Genomic DNA, 13,883 nt, shown 5'->3' with positions numbered 1-13,883 from the left:
ACACAGGGGACAGAGGGGACAGGGAGCGGAGGGGGCAGGGGAGAGGCACAGGAGGGTGGCGCGGGATTGTCTGGGATGGGATTTGGGGTGGGATTTGGGGTGGGGAGCGGGGTGGATTGGGAGGGATCGGATGGGTGGGTTGGGATCTGGGATGGGATCGGATTTGAGCGGGGATTTGGGATGGGATTTGGGATGGGAGCTGCCAGCCTGTCCCTGTGCCCGGAGAGTCCCGGGAATGCCGGACACAGCGGGGACACAGAGCGAGGGTGGCACCGGCCGGGCGAGGGGAGTGGGGATGGATTTGGGGACACAGGTGGGATGGATTTTGGGATACAGGTGAGGTGAATTTGGGGTAAGGGATGGGATGGATTTGGGAGCACAGGTGGGATGGATTTGGGTAAGGGTGGGATGGATTTGGGGGATAAGGGTGGGATGGATTTTGGGATACAGGTGAGGTGAACTTGGTAGGATGGATGGATTTGGGCAAGGTGGATGATTTTGGTAGGTGGGTGGATTTGGGATAGGGGATGGATTTTGGGATACAGTGAGGTGATTGGAGATTGGGGGATGATTGGGATAGGGTCAGAGGATTTGGGAGTGTGGATATTCGCGGATGATTGCACAGGGTTGGGCTGGATTTGGGGCCACAGGTAAGGTGAATTTGGTGCATAAGGGTCGGATGGATTTTGGGGATGTGGGTGGGAGGGATTTGGGGGCACAGGTGAGGTGACTTTGGGGAATGTGGGTGGGATTGATTTGGTGGATAAGGGTGGGATGGATTTGGGGGCACAGGTGGGATGGATTTGGGGGGCACAGGTGAGGTGAATTTGGGAGATAAGGGTGGGATGGATTTTGGGGCAGGGGATGGGATGGATTTGGGTAAAGGTGGGATGGATTTGGGGGAGTTTGCACAGGGCTGGATTTGGGGGCACAGGTGGGATGGATTTGGGAGCACAGTTGAGGTGAATTAGGGGTAGGGGTGGGATGGATTCGGGGATAAGGGTGGAATGGATTTGGGGGATAAGTGTTGGATGGATTTGGGGGCACAGGTGAGGTGAATTTAGGGGTAGGGTTGGGCTGGATTTGGGAGCACAGGTGGAATAGATTTGGGGACACAGGTGGGATGGATTTGGGGGATAAGGGCGGGATGGATTTGGGGACACAGGTGGGATGGATTTGGGGGCACAGGTGGGATGGATTTGGGGACACAGGTGGGATGGATTTGGGGATAAGGGCGGGATGGATTTGGGGGCACAGGTGAGGTGAATTTGGGGGTAAGGGTGGGATGGATTTGGGGGCACAGGTGGGATGGATTTGGGGGCACAGGTGGGATGGATTTGGGGGATAAGGGCGGGATGGATTTGGGGGCACAGGTGGGATGGATTTGAGTTAAGGGTGGGATGGATTTGGGGGATGTGGGTGGGATGGATTTGGGGGCACAGGTGAGGTGAATTTGGGGATAAGGGTGGGATGGATTTGGGGGCACAGGTGAGGTGAATTTGGGGGTAAGGGTGGGATGGATTTGGGGGCACAGGTGAGGTGAATTTGGGGATAAGGGCGGGATGGGTTTGGGGCACAGGTGAGGTGAATTTGGGGGTAAGGGCGGGATGGATTTGGGGGCACAGGTGAGGTGAATTTAGGGGTAGGGTTGGGCTGGATTTGGGAGCACAGGTGGGATGGATTTGGGGGATAAGGGTGGGATGGATTTGGGGACACAGGTGAGGTGAATTTGGGGGTAAGGGCGGGATGGATTTGGGGGCACAGGTGAGGTGAATTTGGGGTAAGGGTGGGATGGGTTTGGGGGCACAGGTGAGGTGAATTTGGGGGTAAGGGTGGGATGGATTTGGGGGCACAGGTGAGGTGAATTTGGGGGGTAAGGGTGGGATGGGTTTGGGGTCCCGGTGGGAGGGCGCAGGGCGGGGCTGGGTTTAGAGGGCGGATTGCGGGGAGGTGACCGTGGGCGGGGCTGGCACGGAGGGTCTGGGGGCCGAGGGTGACACCTGGTGACACCGCGGGGCTGGCAGGGCAGATCTGGGGACACGGGCGCTGGCTTGGGGGGACAGGGACGGGACCTTGGCGCATGGCGGGGGCTGCGGGGACACGGCCGAGGGCAGGACCTGAGCTGGGCAGGGGACACCGGGCGGGCGCGGTGGCACCGCGGTGGCGCAGGGGAGGGGCCGGGGCGTGCCGGGCTCACCGAGCCCGTCATTCCCGGCTTGTTTTTGTTTTTTTCCCGGGATATTTTTTCCCGGCTCGTCGCCCACCGGGCCCTTCCCCGTTCCCGGCTGGGACAGCGGGGTGACAGCCGGGGACGGGGACAGAACGGCCGGGGTCGCCACGGGGGTGAGGGCTCGGGGACAAGGAGATGGCACCGGGGACCCTCCTGGGGACAGCCCGGTGCCTGACATAGGGCAGGGTCATGCCGGGGACATCCCGGTGCCCCGACACAGGACAGGGGACATCCTGAGGACATCCTGGTGCCCCGACACAGGGCAGGGACATCCCGGGGAGGTCCCAGTGCCCTGAAATAGGACAAGGGACATCCCGGGGACATCCCGGTGCCCGAAATAGGACAGGGGACATCCTGGGGACACCCCGGGGGAGCTCCGGGCCCTTTTCCCTGGCAAGGTCGGAAAGGTTCGGAGATGTTGAGGGTCAGGACGGAGCTCCCTGTCCTCCCCTCTTAGCACCAGAAGAGTTTTGTTAATGCCTTCCTGGGGGCCTCGCTCGGCTTTTGGGAGCACCGAGCCCTCCCCTCCCGGCCAGCCGGGGCCGCCCCCGCCCGGGGGACACGCGGGTGGCGCTGGGGACACGGCCAGGGGAGCGTCCCCTCCCCCGGGCATCGTCCCCGCGACCACCGCCAGCCCTGGGACCCCCAAAATCGGGGACACCTCCCTGCTGTGTGCCTGGAAGACTCGGTGTGTCCCAAAACGCAAGTTTGTGTTTTTTTGTTTTTTTGTTTTGTGTGTGTGTGTTTTTGTGATTTCTCTGAATTTTTTACAAATCCAGAGCGTCTGAAAGGAGCTGTTTCGGGTTGGTGGGGAGGGGGATTTTAGGGGTTTTTGTGGTGTGTTTAAAAAGACTTTTTCACATTCATTCAGTCGCTTAAAAACTCCCGCGAGCCACGGGCGTGCCGGGAGCGTCTCCTCCAGTCCAGAGATAGGAATTCTTTTAGGAAAATCCTAACAAAAATCAGGTGGCTATAGCTCTGGAGATATAGATATATAGATATTCTCTCTTTCCAAATATAGAGCTGCTTAAAAAGATGCAAAACGAGGGATGAGCAGGATTTTGGGGGGTGGGGGGGCGGAAGGCGTGTGTGGGGAGGGGGGAGGATCCTGTAATTCGTTATCTCGTGGGGCTTATCAGCTGCTCTCTAGATAAATGCACGGAGATTAAATAATTTCCCATCAACGCTTTTCCCCCCTTTTGGAAAAAACAAGACCCCAAGCCCAGAGGAAATCAAACCTTTCCCACCCCCCGCCCCCTCCCCTCTAAACGTTGCCAAAGCGATTTTTTTTTTTTTGTGTTTTTCGGTTTTTTTTTTGCTGCGGGATTCGTCCCCCCCAGCCTCCCGACATTCCCAAACATGCTTCGATCCATGCGCTCCTCGCTCCCTCTCACCCGGCCGGGGCAGCAGCTCAGAGTCCGGGGGGGTCCGCCTGGCGGGGGGGGGCTCTTCTGGCACGGCCTGGCACGGCTCGGGGTGGCACGGCCGCCGCTGGAGCCTTCCCGGCCCTTCCTTCCTTCCTTCTTTCCTTCCTCCCTTCTTTCCTTCATCCTTCCTTCCTTCCTTCCTTTCTCCGGGAGCGCTGCCGGGATGGCCCCGCTGGAGCCGCCGCCTCCGAGCCCGATGGGGACACCTGGGGGGGACCTGGGGCCACCTCCTGGCAGGGACACCTGGGGGGGACCTGGGGCCACCTCCTGGCAGGGACACCTGAGGGGGACCCGGGGCCACCTCCTGGCAGGGACACCTGGGGGGACCCGGGGCCACTCCTGGCAGGGACACCTGAGAGGGTTCAGGACCCAGGGACACCTGGAGCGGACCTGGGGCCATCTCCTGGCAGGGACACCTGAGGGGGACCCGGGGCCATCTCCTGGCAGGGACACCTGAGGGGGACCTGGGGCCATCCCCTGGCAGGGACACCTGGGGGGGACCCGGGGCCACCTCCTGGCAGGGACACCTGGGGGGGACCCGGGGCCACCTCCTGGCAGGGACACCTGAGAGGGTTCAGGACCCAGGGACACCTGAGGGGGACCTGGGGCCATCCCCTGGCAGGGACACCTGAGGGGGACCCGGGGCCACCTCCTGGCAGGGACACCTGAGAGGGTTCAGGACCCAGGGCCACCTGGAGCGGACCTGGGGCCATCCCTGGTAGGGACACCTGGGGGGGACCTGGGGCCATCTCCTGGCAGGGACACCTGAGGGGATTCAGGACCCAGGGCCACCTGAGGGGGACCTGGGGCCACCTCCTGGCAGGGACACCTGGGGGGGACCCGGGGCCACCTCCTGGCAGGGACACCTGAGAGGGTTCAGGACCCAGGGCCACCCCCCGATAGGGACACCCTGGTGGGGGGGGCAGGACCTGGGGCCATCCCCTGACAGGGACAATTCTGACCCTGCCGGGGACACTTGGAGGGGTTCAGGACCTGGTGCCACCCCCTGGCAGGGACACCCGGGGGGGTTCGGGACCTTGGGGCCACCTCCAAGCCTGGCAGGGACAGCTGTGACACTACCGGGGACATCTGGGGGATATCAGGAGCTGGGGCCGCCTCTGACCCTGCCGGGGACACCTGAGGGGTGTCAGGACCTGGGGCCACCTCCCGGCAGGGCCATCTGGGACTTGTCAGCACCTGGGGCCACCTGTGAGCGTGGCAGGGCCACCCGGGAGGTGCCACCCGCCCGCTCTGGGGCTCCAGGCCGTGTCGCCGCCGAGGTGCCACCACCGTGCGTGTCGCCGGTGCCACCCGGGCGGGGCACACGGAGCGATTCACAGGCCAGCCTCTCCGGGAGAGCGGGAACGAGGAGGAATTTCATGCAACATTCCTGGGCCGGAGGCGGCGGCGCGGGGCCGGGGCGGGAGCGGGCGGGAGCCGGGGGGGGGATCGGCGGCCCCACCGCCCTCAGTGCAGCGCTCGGAGAAGGAGAAGGAGAATCCGAGTGGGTTTTCTTGGCTTGGGAATTCCGCCCCGCCCTTCCCACGGCGGCTCCGGGCGCGGTCAGCTGTCCACCAGCTGCTTGAGCGCCCGCTCGATGTTCATGCGGTGCCCCACGCGGGTCACCCCCAACTCCACGAAGTCCTCCTTGGTCAGGGCGGGCAGGTGCGTGCCCTCGATCTCGTGGTCCTCGAACTTGTCCCGGTGCTCCACCAGGTTGATGCTCTCCAGCCAGTCCCCCACGTCGTACTTGTTCCACAGGTGCAGCGGCTTCTGCATGAAGGGCCGCGGCGGGTGCAGCGTGTGCAGCGGCGGCCCCGGCGACGGCGACGGCGACGGGGAGCGGCTGCGGGCGCTGACGCTGCGCACCACGAACCGCACCTCCTTGGGCTCGTGCGGGATGGAGAGGCTGGAGGATTTGAGGATGGTGGGGGGCGTCAGGCCGTAGGGCCGGACGGTGCTGAGGGGCTCGGGGCGCTCCAGCGCCGCGGGTTTGACGGGGCTGGGCGTGCGGCGGGTGACGGGGTAGCGGCTGCCGGGCCGCACGGTGAAGGTGGTGCCGGAGCTGCGCTGGGAAATGGTGCTGAGTTCTCCTAAACTACTGAAAAGTCTGCGGAGAGAGCGGGGAGGCGGGGGGAGAAAAGAGAGGAGAGGGAAGGGGTGAGGCCGGGCTTGGGAATGGGGGCGCGAATCCAGCGGGGTTGCGGGAGGTTCGGGGTGGAGGGGGGACACGGCTCGGGTGGGATATCCCGCTGGGGATGTCCCAAAGATTCCGGCAGCGCCGCCAGGGTGGGGGGTCCCGGCCGGTCCTGCCCTCCTGGCACGGCTCTGCGCCCCCCCAAGTGTCCCCAGCCCTGGGGACAAGGACCCTGTGCCTCGTCCTGCCCCGTGCCCCCCACCCCGTGCTGATCCCACATGGAATGGGAGAAACCCAGCGGAGAAAAGCTGGGATGGATAAGAGGGAATTTTCCAGCATTTTCCCGGGATTGTGGGACCCTCTGGACACCCCTGGTGAGGTCACCTGGTGGCCAGGGTGGCGTGAGGAGCCCAGGGGTGGCTGGGCAGGTGTCCCCTTGGCACTGGGACATGTGGGACCCCCTGGCTGTGCCACCGTGGGAATCTTGGATGGGGACAAAGCTCCTCAAAGCGCTGCTGTCCCCTTGGCATTGTCCCCATCCTGCCATTGTCCCCGTGGGATGGACAGGGAATGGGAAAGGAAAGGGATCTGACACCTGGGTGAATCCTAGAAAATCAGAGTCCTGTGCTCTGGAGAGGCTGGGAGAGCTGGGAATGTTCTCCTGGAGAAGGGAAGGATCCAGGGAGAGCTGAGAGCCCCTGGCAGGGCCTGCAGGGGGACTGGGGACAAGGCCTGCAGGGACAGCAGCCAGGGAATGGCTCCCACTGCCAGAGGGCAGCCATGGGTGGCATCTTGGCAATGAGCAATTCCTGCCTGGGCTGGCATTGCCAGAGCAGCTGGGGCTGCCCCTGATCCCTGCAGTGCCCAAGGCCAGGCTGGGCACTGGGGCTGGAGCAGCCTGGCACAGTGGGAGGTGTCCCTGGATGGGTTTTGAGGTCCATCCCATCCCATCACCATCCCCATCCCCATCCCATCCCTGCCACTCCACTTCTCCCCAGAACTATCCCATAAACTTCCCGCATCCCGGTGCCTCAGTTTCCCTGCTCAGCCTCCCATCTCAGCTCCCTCCTGGAAAACCAGGACGCTCTGGAATGCTGCTGGGATCCACCACTGCCTCGATTGCCACCTCCTGGTTTTGGGAATGTTGATGAGCTCCAAGGACCCCATAAATCCATGGCTCCAAAGGGATGAGCTGAACGTGACTGAAGATCTGGAGGATGAGCTGCATTCCCGATAATTCCCATTTTTGAGCCACATTCCTGATAATTCCAGTTTTTCTGCTGCCCTAGCACAGCAGAGAAGGAATCACCTTTGGGAAGCTCTGACGGAAAAAGGGATGATTCAATTGGATTGATATGTTCCTGGATCTATCTGGATTGTTCCTGGAATTGTCGATGGGATTGTTCCTGGCATTTATTTTAGTGGATCATTCCTGGGATCACTCCTGGGATCGTTTGGATCATTCCCTGTTTCTTGGTGAGGCTCCCGTGCGGCTGCTCTGGTGTTCCATGGTGGGCCTCAAATCCTTGGAATTGTCTCCCACAATTCCCATGGCAGTTTCCAAAGGGGCTGTGACCACCTCCAGCCTTGGTGTGGACCTGTTCCCAGCCTTCCTATGGATCTTCCTCCAAACCTTCTCCCAGTCTTCATATGGATGTTTTTCCAATCTTCCTACGGATCTCCCATCCAACTTTCCTATGGATCTTCCTGAATTTCCTGTGGATGTTTCCTGACCTCCTCGTGGATCTTCCTCTGACCTCCTACAGATCTTCTCTGACCTTCCTGAGGGGTTTTCTCCAACATTCCAGCAGGGATTTTTCCAACATTGCCAAGGGCCATGTTCCAACCTTTCTATGGATCTTCCTTTGACCCTCCCACGGATCTTCCTCTGAGATCTTCCTTCCAATGGATCTTATGGATCTTCCTTCTTTTCTATGGACCTTCCTCCAGTGCTGATCCCAAACATAGCCCTAACCCTGAGCCTAACCCTACTCCTGACCCTGATCCCGATCCCAAGTGCAAACCTGATCCCAGCCTTGACTCTGCCCATAATCCTGATCCTAACCCTGACCCTGACCCTAACCCTGGATCTGACCCTGAGCTTATCCTTAACCCTGATCCTAACCCTGACCCTGAACCTGACCCAACCTTCACTCCAAATCCACCTCAACCCTGATCCTGATTTTGATCCTGGTCCAACCCTGAACCTGACCCTAAATTTAACCCTGAGCCTAAACCTGGCCCTAATCCTGATCCCAATTCACTGCTGATCCTAACCCTGATCTGCATCCCAATCCCAATCCTAACCTTGACCCAGGCCCTGATCCCAACCCTAACTCTGATCCTGACCCCAATCCCAACCCTGATCCTGATCCCAATCCTCACCCTGACCCTACCCCTGGCTTTTCTTGGGAGCTGGGCAGGGATACTGGGAAGTGGACAGGGGATACTGGGAGCTGGACAGGGATACTGGGAAGTGGACGGGGATACTGGGAGCTGGGCAGGGATTCTGAGCAAGGACCAAACACTGTCCGAAGTTTTCCTGATCCCGGTCACTCCGGTGGATGGGACGTGGCCATCCCAAAGGATCCAGGAGCAGATGTGGGAGCAGGACACGGAATTCCTGCTGTCCTGAACCCGGGAGCTGCGGGATGAACCTCGGGATGAGCCCTGGGAGGAACCTTGGGATGAGCTTTGGGATGAGCCTGGGAGGAATCTTGGGATACGGAGATGAGCCCTAGGAGGAACCTCGGGATGAACCTCAGGATGAGCCCAGGGAAGAGAACTGGGAGCAATCTTGGGATAAACCTCGGGATGAGCCCAGGGAGGAATCTTGGGATGAGCCCAGGAAAGACACTGGGTGGAATCTTGGGATAAGCCCCAGGAGGAGACCTGGGATGAACCTTGGGATGAGCCCAGGGAGGAACCTTGGGGTGAGGCCAGGGAAGAGCATTGGAAGGAATCTTGGGATAAGCCCTAGGGTGAGCCTAGGGATGAGTCCTGGAACGATCCATAGGACGATCCAAGTGCCCCCAGTGCCAACACAGGGGACGGTTCCCCCTTGGTGTCCCCCAAATATCCCAAATTTCCGTGACACCAGTGCCAGGATTGGGGGAACGAATCCATGGCTGGATCCCATGGGATGAGCCCCCCATGGCCGAGAGGAGCCTCCGGAACGACCCCGCTCCGGGCATTCCCGGAAAGATCCGGAACAGGCCGGGAGCTCCTGAGCATCCCATGCCCCTGCCCCACCCGGGAGCAGAGCAAATCCCTGGGAATGGCATCCATGGAACGCGGCCCCCGGCATTCCCGGAGCGTCGGGATCCGGCGCCGCTCTCCCGGGACGGGGCCGCGGCCTCGGGAATTCAGCGCTTGGCAGAAAAGGACAAGGAAAAATCAACCGGGAACGGCTCCGGGAGCCGGGACACGGATGGAGCCGGAGCTCCGCACACGGGACGGGACACGAGGACGGGACACGGGGACAACACGCAGGAAGCACAACCAGGAGCACAGAGCCGGCCATGCACGCTGGGAAATTCCCAGGGGGAATTCTCCGGCCCTCCCCATCCCACGGGTTGCCCCTTCCAGCCCAAGGGAGCTGGAGTGGGATCAGCTTTTCCCAGGATCCCATCCCAGCCTGGGGGAGTCCTTCCAGAGCTTCTGGAAGCCTCTGGGATATCCTGGAATCATTGCTGGCAGAAGGGGAATCCCTGGATCCCGGTTTTCCTGCTGTGGCCTCGGGTGGATTCCCTGGGGGATTGGGATGGAGCAGGATCCCAGGAGTTTGCTCCAGAGGGGCACCTGGGAGCCCCCACCCTGGGGAACCACGGATGGATCCCAGTGCATCCATGGTTTGCTGGGATTGGAATGGGGATGCTCTGCCCCCTTTCCCAGAGTCCTTCCCAGGGCATTCTCCACCTTTCCCAGAATCTTTCCCACCGTTCCCGGGGTCTTTCCCACCTTTCCTGGGATCCTTTCCCACCTTTCTTGGGGTTTCTCCCACCTTATCTGGGATCTCTTCCAACATCCTTGGGATCCTTTCCCCCTTCCTGGGATTTTTTCCACCCTTCCTGGGATGTCTCTCACCTTTCCTGGGGTCTCTCCCACCTTATCTGGGATCTCTCCCACTTTTCTTGGAGTCTCTTCCAACATCCGTGGGACCTCTTCCACCCTTCCTGGGATCGTTTCCCACTTCCTGGTGTCCTTCCCTACTCTTTCTGTGGTCTTTCCCCACCTTTCCTGGTGTTTTTCCCACCTTTTCTGGGATCCTTTTCCCACCTTTCCTGGGGTCTCTCCCACCTTATCTGGGATCTCTCCCACTTTTCCTGGAGTCTCTTCCAACATCCTTGAGATCTTTCCCACCTCTCCCGGTGTCCTTCTCTACTCTTTCTGTGGTCTTTTCCCACCTTTTCTGGGATCCTTTCCTACTTTTCCCAGTGTCTCTCCCACCTTTCCTGGTGTCCTTCTTTTTTCCCACTTCCTGGTGTCTTTCCCTCCTTTCCTGGGATCTTGTCCATCCTTCTGGGGTCTCTTCCACCTTTCTTGGAATCTCTTCCACTTTTCCTGGGATCCTTTTCCCACCTTTCCTGGGGTCTCTCCCACCTTATCAGGGATCTCTTCCAACATCCTTGAGATCTTTCCCACTCTCCCGGTTCTTCCCTATCTCTGTGGTCTTTTCCACCTTTCCTGGTGTCTTCCCTACCTTTCCTGGGTCCTTTCCACCCTTTTCCAGTGTTTTCCCACCTTTCTGGTATCCTTCTTTCCCACTTCCGGTGTCTTTCCCTCCTTTCTGGGATCTTTCCATCCTTCCCGGGGTCTCTTCCCACCTTTGTTGGAATCTCCCACCTTCCTGGGTCTCTCCCACCTTATCAGGGATCTCTCCACTTTCAGGAGTCTCTTCCACATCCTTGAGATCTTTCCCACCCTCCTGGTCCTTCCTACTTTCTGTGGTCTTTTCCCACCTTTTCTGGGATCCTTTCCTACTTTTCCCAGTGCCTCTCCCACCTTTCCTGGTGTCCTTCTCTTTTCCCACTTCCTGGTGTCTCCCCCACCCTTCCCGGAGCACTGAGCCGCTCCAGGATCGCCCCAATCCCCCGGGATCCCGACGGGAATTTCCTCAGCAGGAACACCAGCGGGAAGAGCCGGACACGCCACCACAGCACAGGGACAGGGCCATGCTCCCGAGGGACGCGCACATCCCGCAGCCGGCGCCGCTCCCTCCGGAATATTCGGGAACGCCGGCGGGAGCGGGGCGGCAACGGGGGGACGGGGGGAGAGACAGGTGAGGAATGGGACATTCCCGGTGGGATGGAGCTATGGAATGGGAACGTGCTCACTTACACAACTCGCCCACCCTCCGGAGGCCAGAGGCGGATCTAGGACAGAGCAGCGGGACATGCACATGGAAGCAGGAAAAGAGGCAATGAGAGAAATGTTAGCTCCGGTCCGGGAAGCGCCACACGGAAAAAAGAAGCCACCGGACGTCGATCCCGAGGGATTCGGGGCCGGGAGAAACCGCGGGAATCGATCCGGCCTCGGTGTTCCCTGAGTGGAGACCCCCGGGTGGGTTTGGGGAGAGTTGGGGGGATTGGGAATGGGGGAATGGAGGGGGTGGGAATTGGGGGGGGGAGATCGGGATGGTTTCCCGTGGGATGGGTGAGGGCGTGGCCAGCCGGGGATGGGGCGGTTGGAATTGCATGGATTCAGCCAAAGCCTGGAGGGTTGGACAGCGACAGAGCTGCTGGGAAAAGAGGGAACAGCGGGGAGGGATTCGGGAAAGGACCAGGGATTTGGGAAAGAGAGGAATTTGGGAAAGACAGGCAAATGGGAAAGGCAGGGAATTCAGGAAAGGCAGGGAAATGAGGGGATTTGGGAAGGAGCGGGGACTTGGGAAAGAGAGGAATTCGGGAAAGGCAGGGATTTGGGGAGGAACAGGGATTTGGGAAAGGCAGGAAAATGGGAAAGAGGAATTTGGGAAAGGCAGGGAAATGGGAAATGCAGGGAATTCAGGAAAGGCAGGGAAATGAGGGGATTTAGGAAGGGCAGGGATTTGGGAAGGAGCGGGGATTTGGGAAAGAGAGGAATTTGGGAAAGGCAGGGATTTGGAGAGGAACAGGGATTTGGGAAAGGCAGGGAAATGGGAAAGAGGAATTTGGGAAAGGCAGGGAAATGGGAAATGCAGGGATTTAGGAAGGGTAGGAATTTGGGAAAGAAGAATTTGGGAAAGGCAGGGAAATGGGAAATGCAGGTATTTGGGAAGGAGAGAAATTTGGGGAGGAGGGTGGATTTGGGAAAGGCGGGAATATTGGAAAGAGATGGATTTGGGAAAGAGGGATTTGGGAAGGAATGGGGATTTGGGAAAGAGGGATTTGGGCAAGGCAGGGATTTGGGAAAGGAAGGAAACAACAAATGCATGAGAAAAATGCCCCACAGCCAAAAACAACACCGAGCAGCCGACACAAAATTCCCAAGTTTTTCCATGTCCCCCCGGGGCTGGTGACAGTGACGGCGCCATCGGCCACCCCCAAAGGCCACAGGATGTTCCCGGGGATTCGGTGCTTCCCAGAGGGAATAACCTGTGGAAGTTGCCCGGGATCCCTGGGCTGCACTGTCGGGAAGGAGGGAATGGCCTCATCCCACCCGGATATGGACCACGAGCTTCCAGGTTTGGAATGCTGGCTCCAAACATCCCCAAAACCCCTGGATTATTCCCAATTTTAACCCTTTCTGCAGTGGAACAGGCAGGAAATGCTGGAGCTGTGCCAGGAGTAGGGACACCTCGGGAATGCCAAAAGTTGGGAGCTGCCGTTGGAGCAGAGTCTGGGAACATTTGGGAATGTGGATTTGGGAATTTTGGGAAGGACGCGTGGTTATCCCTTGGGAAAAACATCCCAAGGGGCCCAGGCTGGAGCAGGGATGGGGAGGAGACCCAAGGGGGTCTCAGGTTCCAGCTGGGATTTGTCTGTAGCGGTTTTGGGATTGGGATTTATCCATGAGCTCTGTCCCGGAGCAGGGACAATCCAGAGCAATCCTGGGAAGCTCCAGCAGGGAGCTCTGGCAGGGTCAGGGATGTTGTAACTAAAATTCCCTTTTTCCCCTTCTCTGATCCCAGCAGGAAAAGGGAATTCTGGGCTGGAATCCATAGGAAAATTCCCAATTCCCCGAGTGTTGCCCCTGGGCCTTCCCAAGCCGATCTCTTCCCATGAGAGATCCCGCAGAACATCCGGAGCTCCCTCCTTCCCTGAACTCCACCTGGAATGGATCCCTCTGGATTTCTCCAAGGAAAAATCCCCTTTTCCCACGATTCCCACCTCAAGGAAAAGGTGACAAAACCCAGTTTGATGGGAACATGGGGACAATTCCACTCTTCCCACTCGGAGGCTCCTGAGGGATGCTCACCCCATGGAGCTCCAGGCAGCCCCACTGCTCTTCCCAAATTCCCAAAAAGCCCGTTTCCTTGGGATGAGCGTGATGGGTGATGCTGGGATGGGAGAAGCCAGCGGAGCGGTGACGCGGGGACACGGTGACACCGGGACAGGACACGTGCTGGGGGGACCCTGTCTCCTTGTAGGCATCAAACCCTTCCCAGATCCCGTGGCACCTTGGGATCCTCTGGGATCAAGGGCTGGGAGGGTCCTCTCGGTGCAGCCCCCCAGAATTCCCGATTTTCCACAGCTCAGCCTCCCTGAGGACCTCAAAGATCCCCAGCCTTTGAGAACCTGGGGAAATTCCATGGAAACCCAGAGGGGAGGGGATCCAGGGGATCCCACTGTGCCTGGGGACCCCTACAGCAGCCCCTTCCCATGGGAAGTGGAATCCGGCCATGGAGTGACCCTTTAGTGGGATGGGATAGTTGGTCAGAACCACCGGGTCTGCCATCGCAGCGTGGCACCTCCATCCCAATCCTGGTCACCTCCATCCCAATCCTGGTCATCTTCATCCCAATCCTGGTCACCTCCATCCCAATCCTGGTCACCTCCATCCCAATCCTGGTCACCTCCATCCCAATCCTGGTCACCTCCATCCCAATCCTGGTCACCTCCATCCCAATCCTGGTCATCTTCATCCCACTCCTGGTCACCTCCATCCC

At 59.6% G+C, this 13,883-nt stretch overlaps 1 protein-coding gene across 2 annotated transcripts in view; it reads right to left on the bottom strand.

The window, feature by feature from the left end:
* Positions 1 to 4,405: 4,405 nt before the first annotated feature.
* Positions 4,406 to 13,883, bottom strand: part of SHANK3 (SH3 and multiple ankyrin repeat domains 3) — a 179,682-nt gene continuing 170,204 nt past the window's right edge. The window contains exons 24-25 of one of the 2 annotated variants that reach the window (XM_064703126.1): positions 11,135 to 11,169; positions 5,617 to 5,767 (exon numbers count right to left, since the gene is read on the bottom strand). In XM_064703126.1, coding sequence (XP_064559196.1) covers positions 5,751 to 5,767; positions 11,135 to 11,169 — 52 coding nt within the window. In that variant the 3' untranslated portion in view covers positions 5,617 to 5,750. Of the gene's footprint in view, positions 5,768 to 11,134; positions 11,170 to 13,883 lie in introns of both variants that reach the window. The other variant, XM_064703124.1, reaches the window with a different exon arrangement.

The sequence above is a fragment of the Zonotrichia leucophrys genome, chromosome 1A (assembly GCF_028769735.1).
Source record: "Zonotrichia leucophrys gambelii isolate GWCS_2022_RI chromosome 1A, RI_Zleu_2.0, whole genome shotgun sequence".
NCBI classification, from domain to species: domain Eukaryota; kingdom Metazoa; phylum Chordata; class Aves; order Passeriformes; family Passerellidae; genus Zonotrichia; species Zonotrichia leucophrys.
Note: the sequence above shows the minus strand (reverse complement) of the source record. Positions and strands in the feature narration are given on the sequence as shown.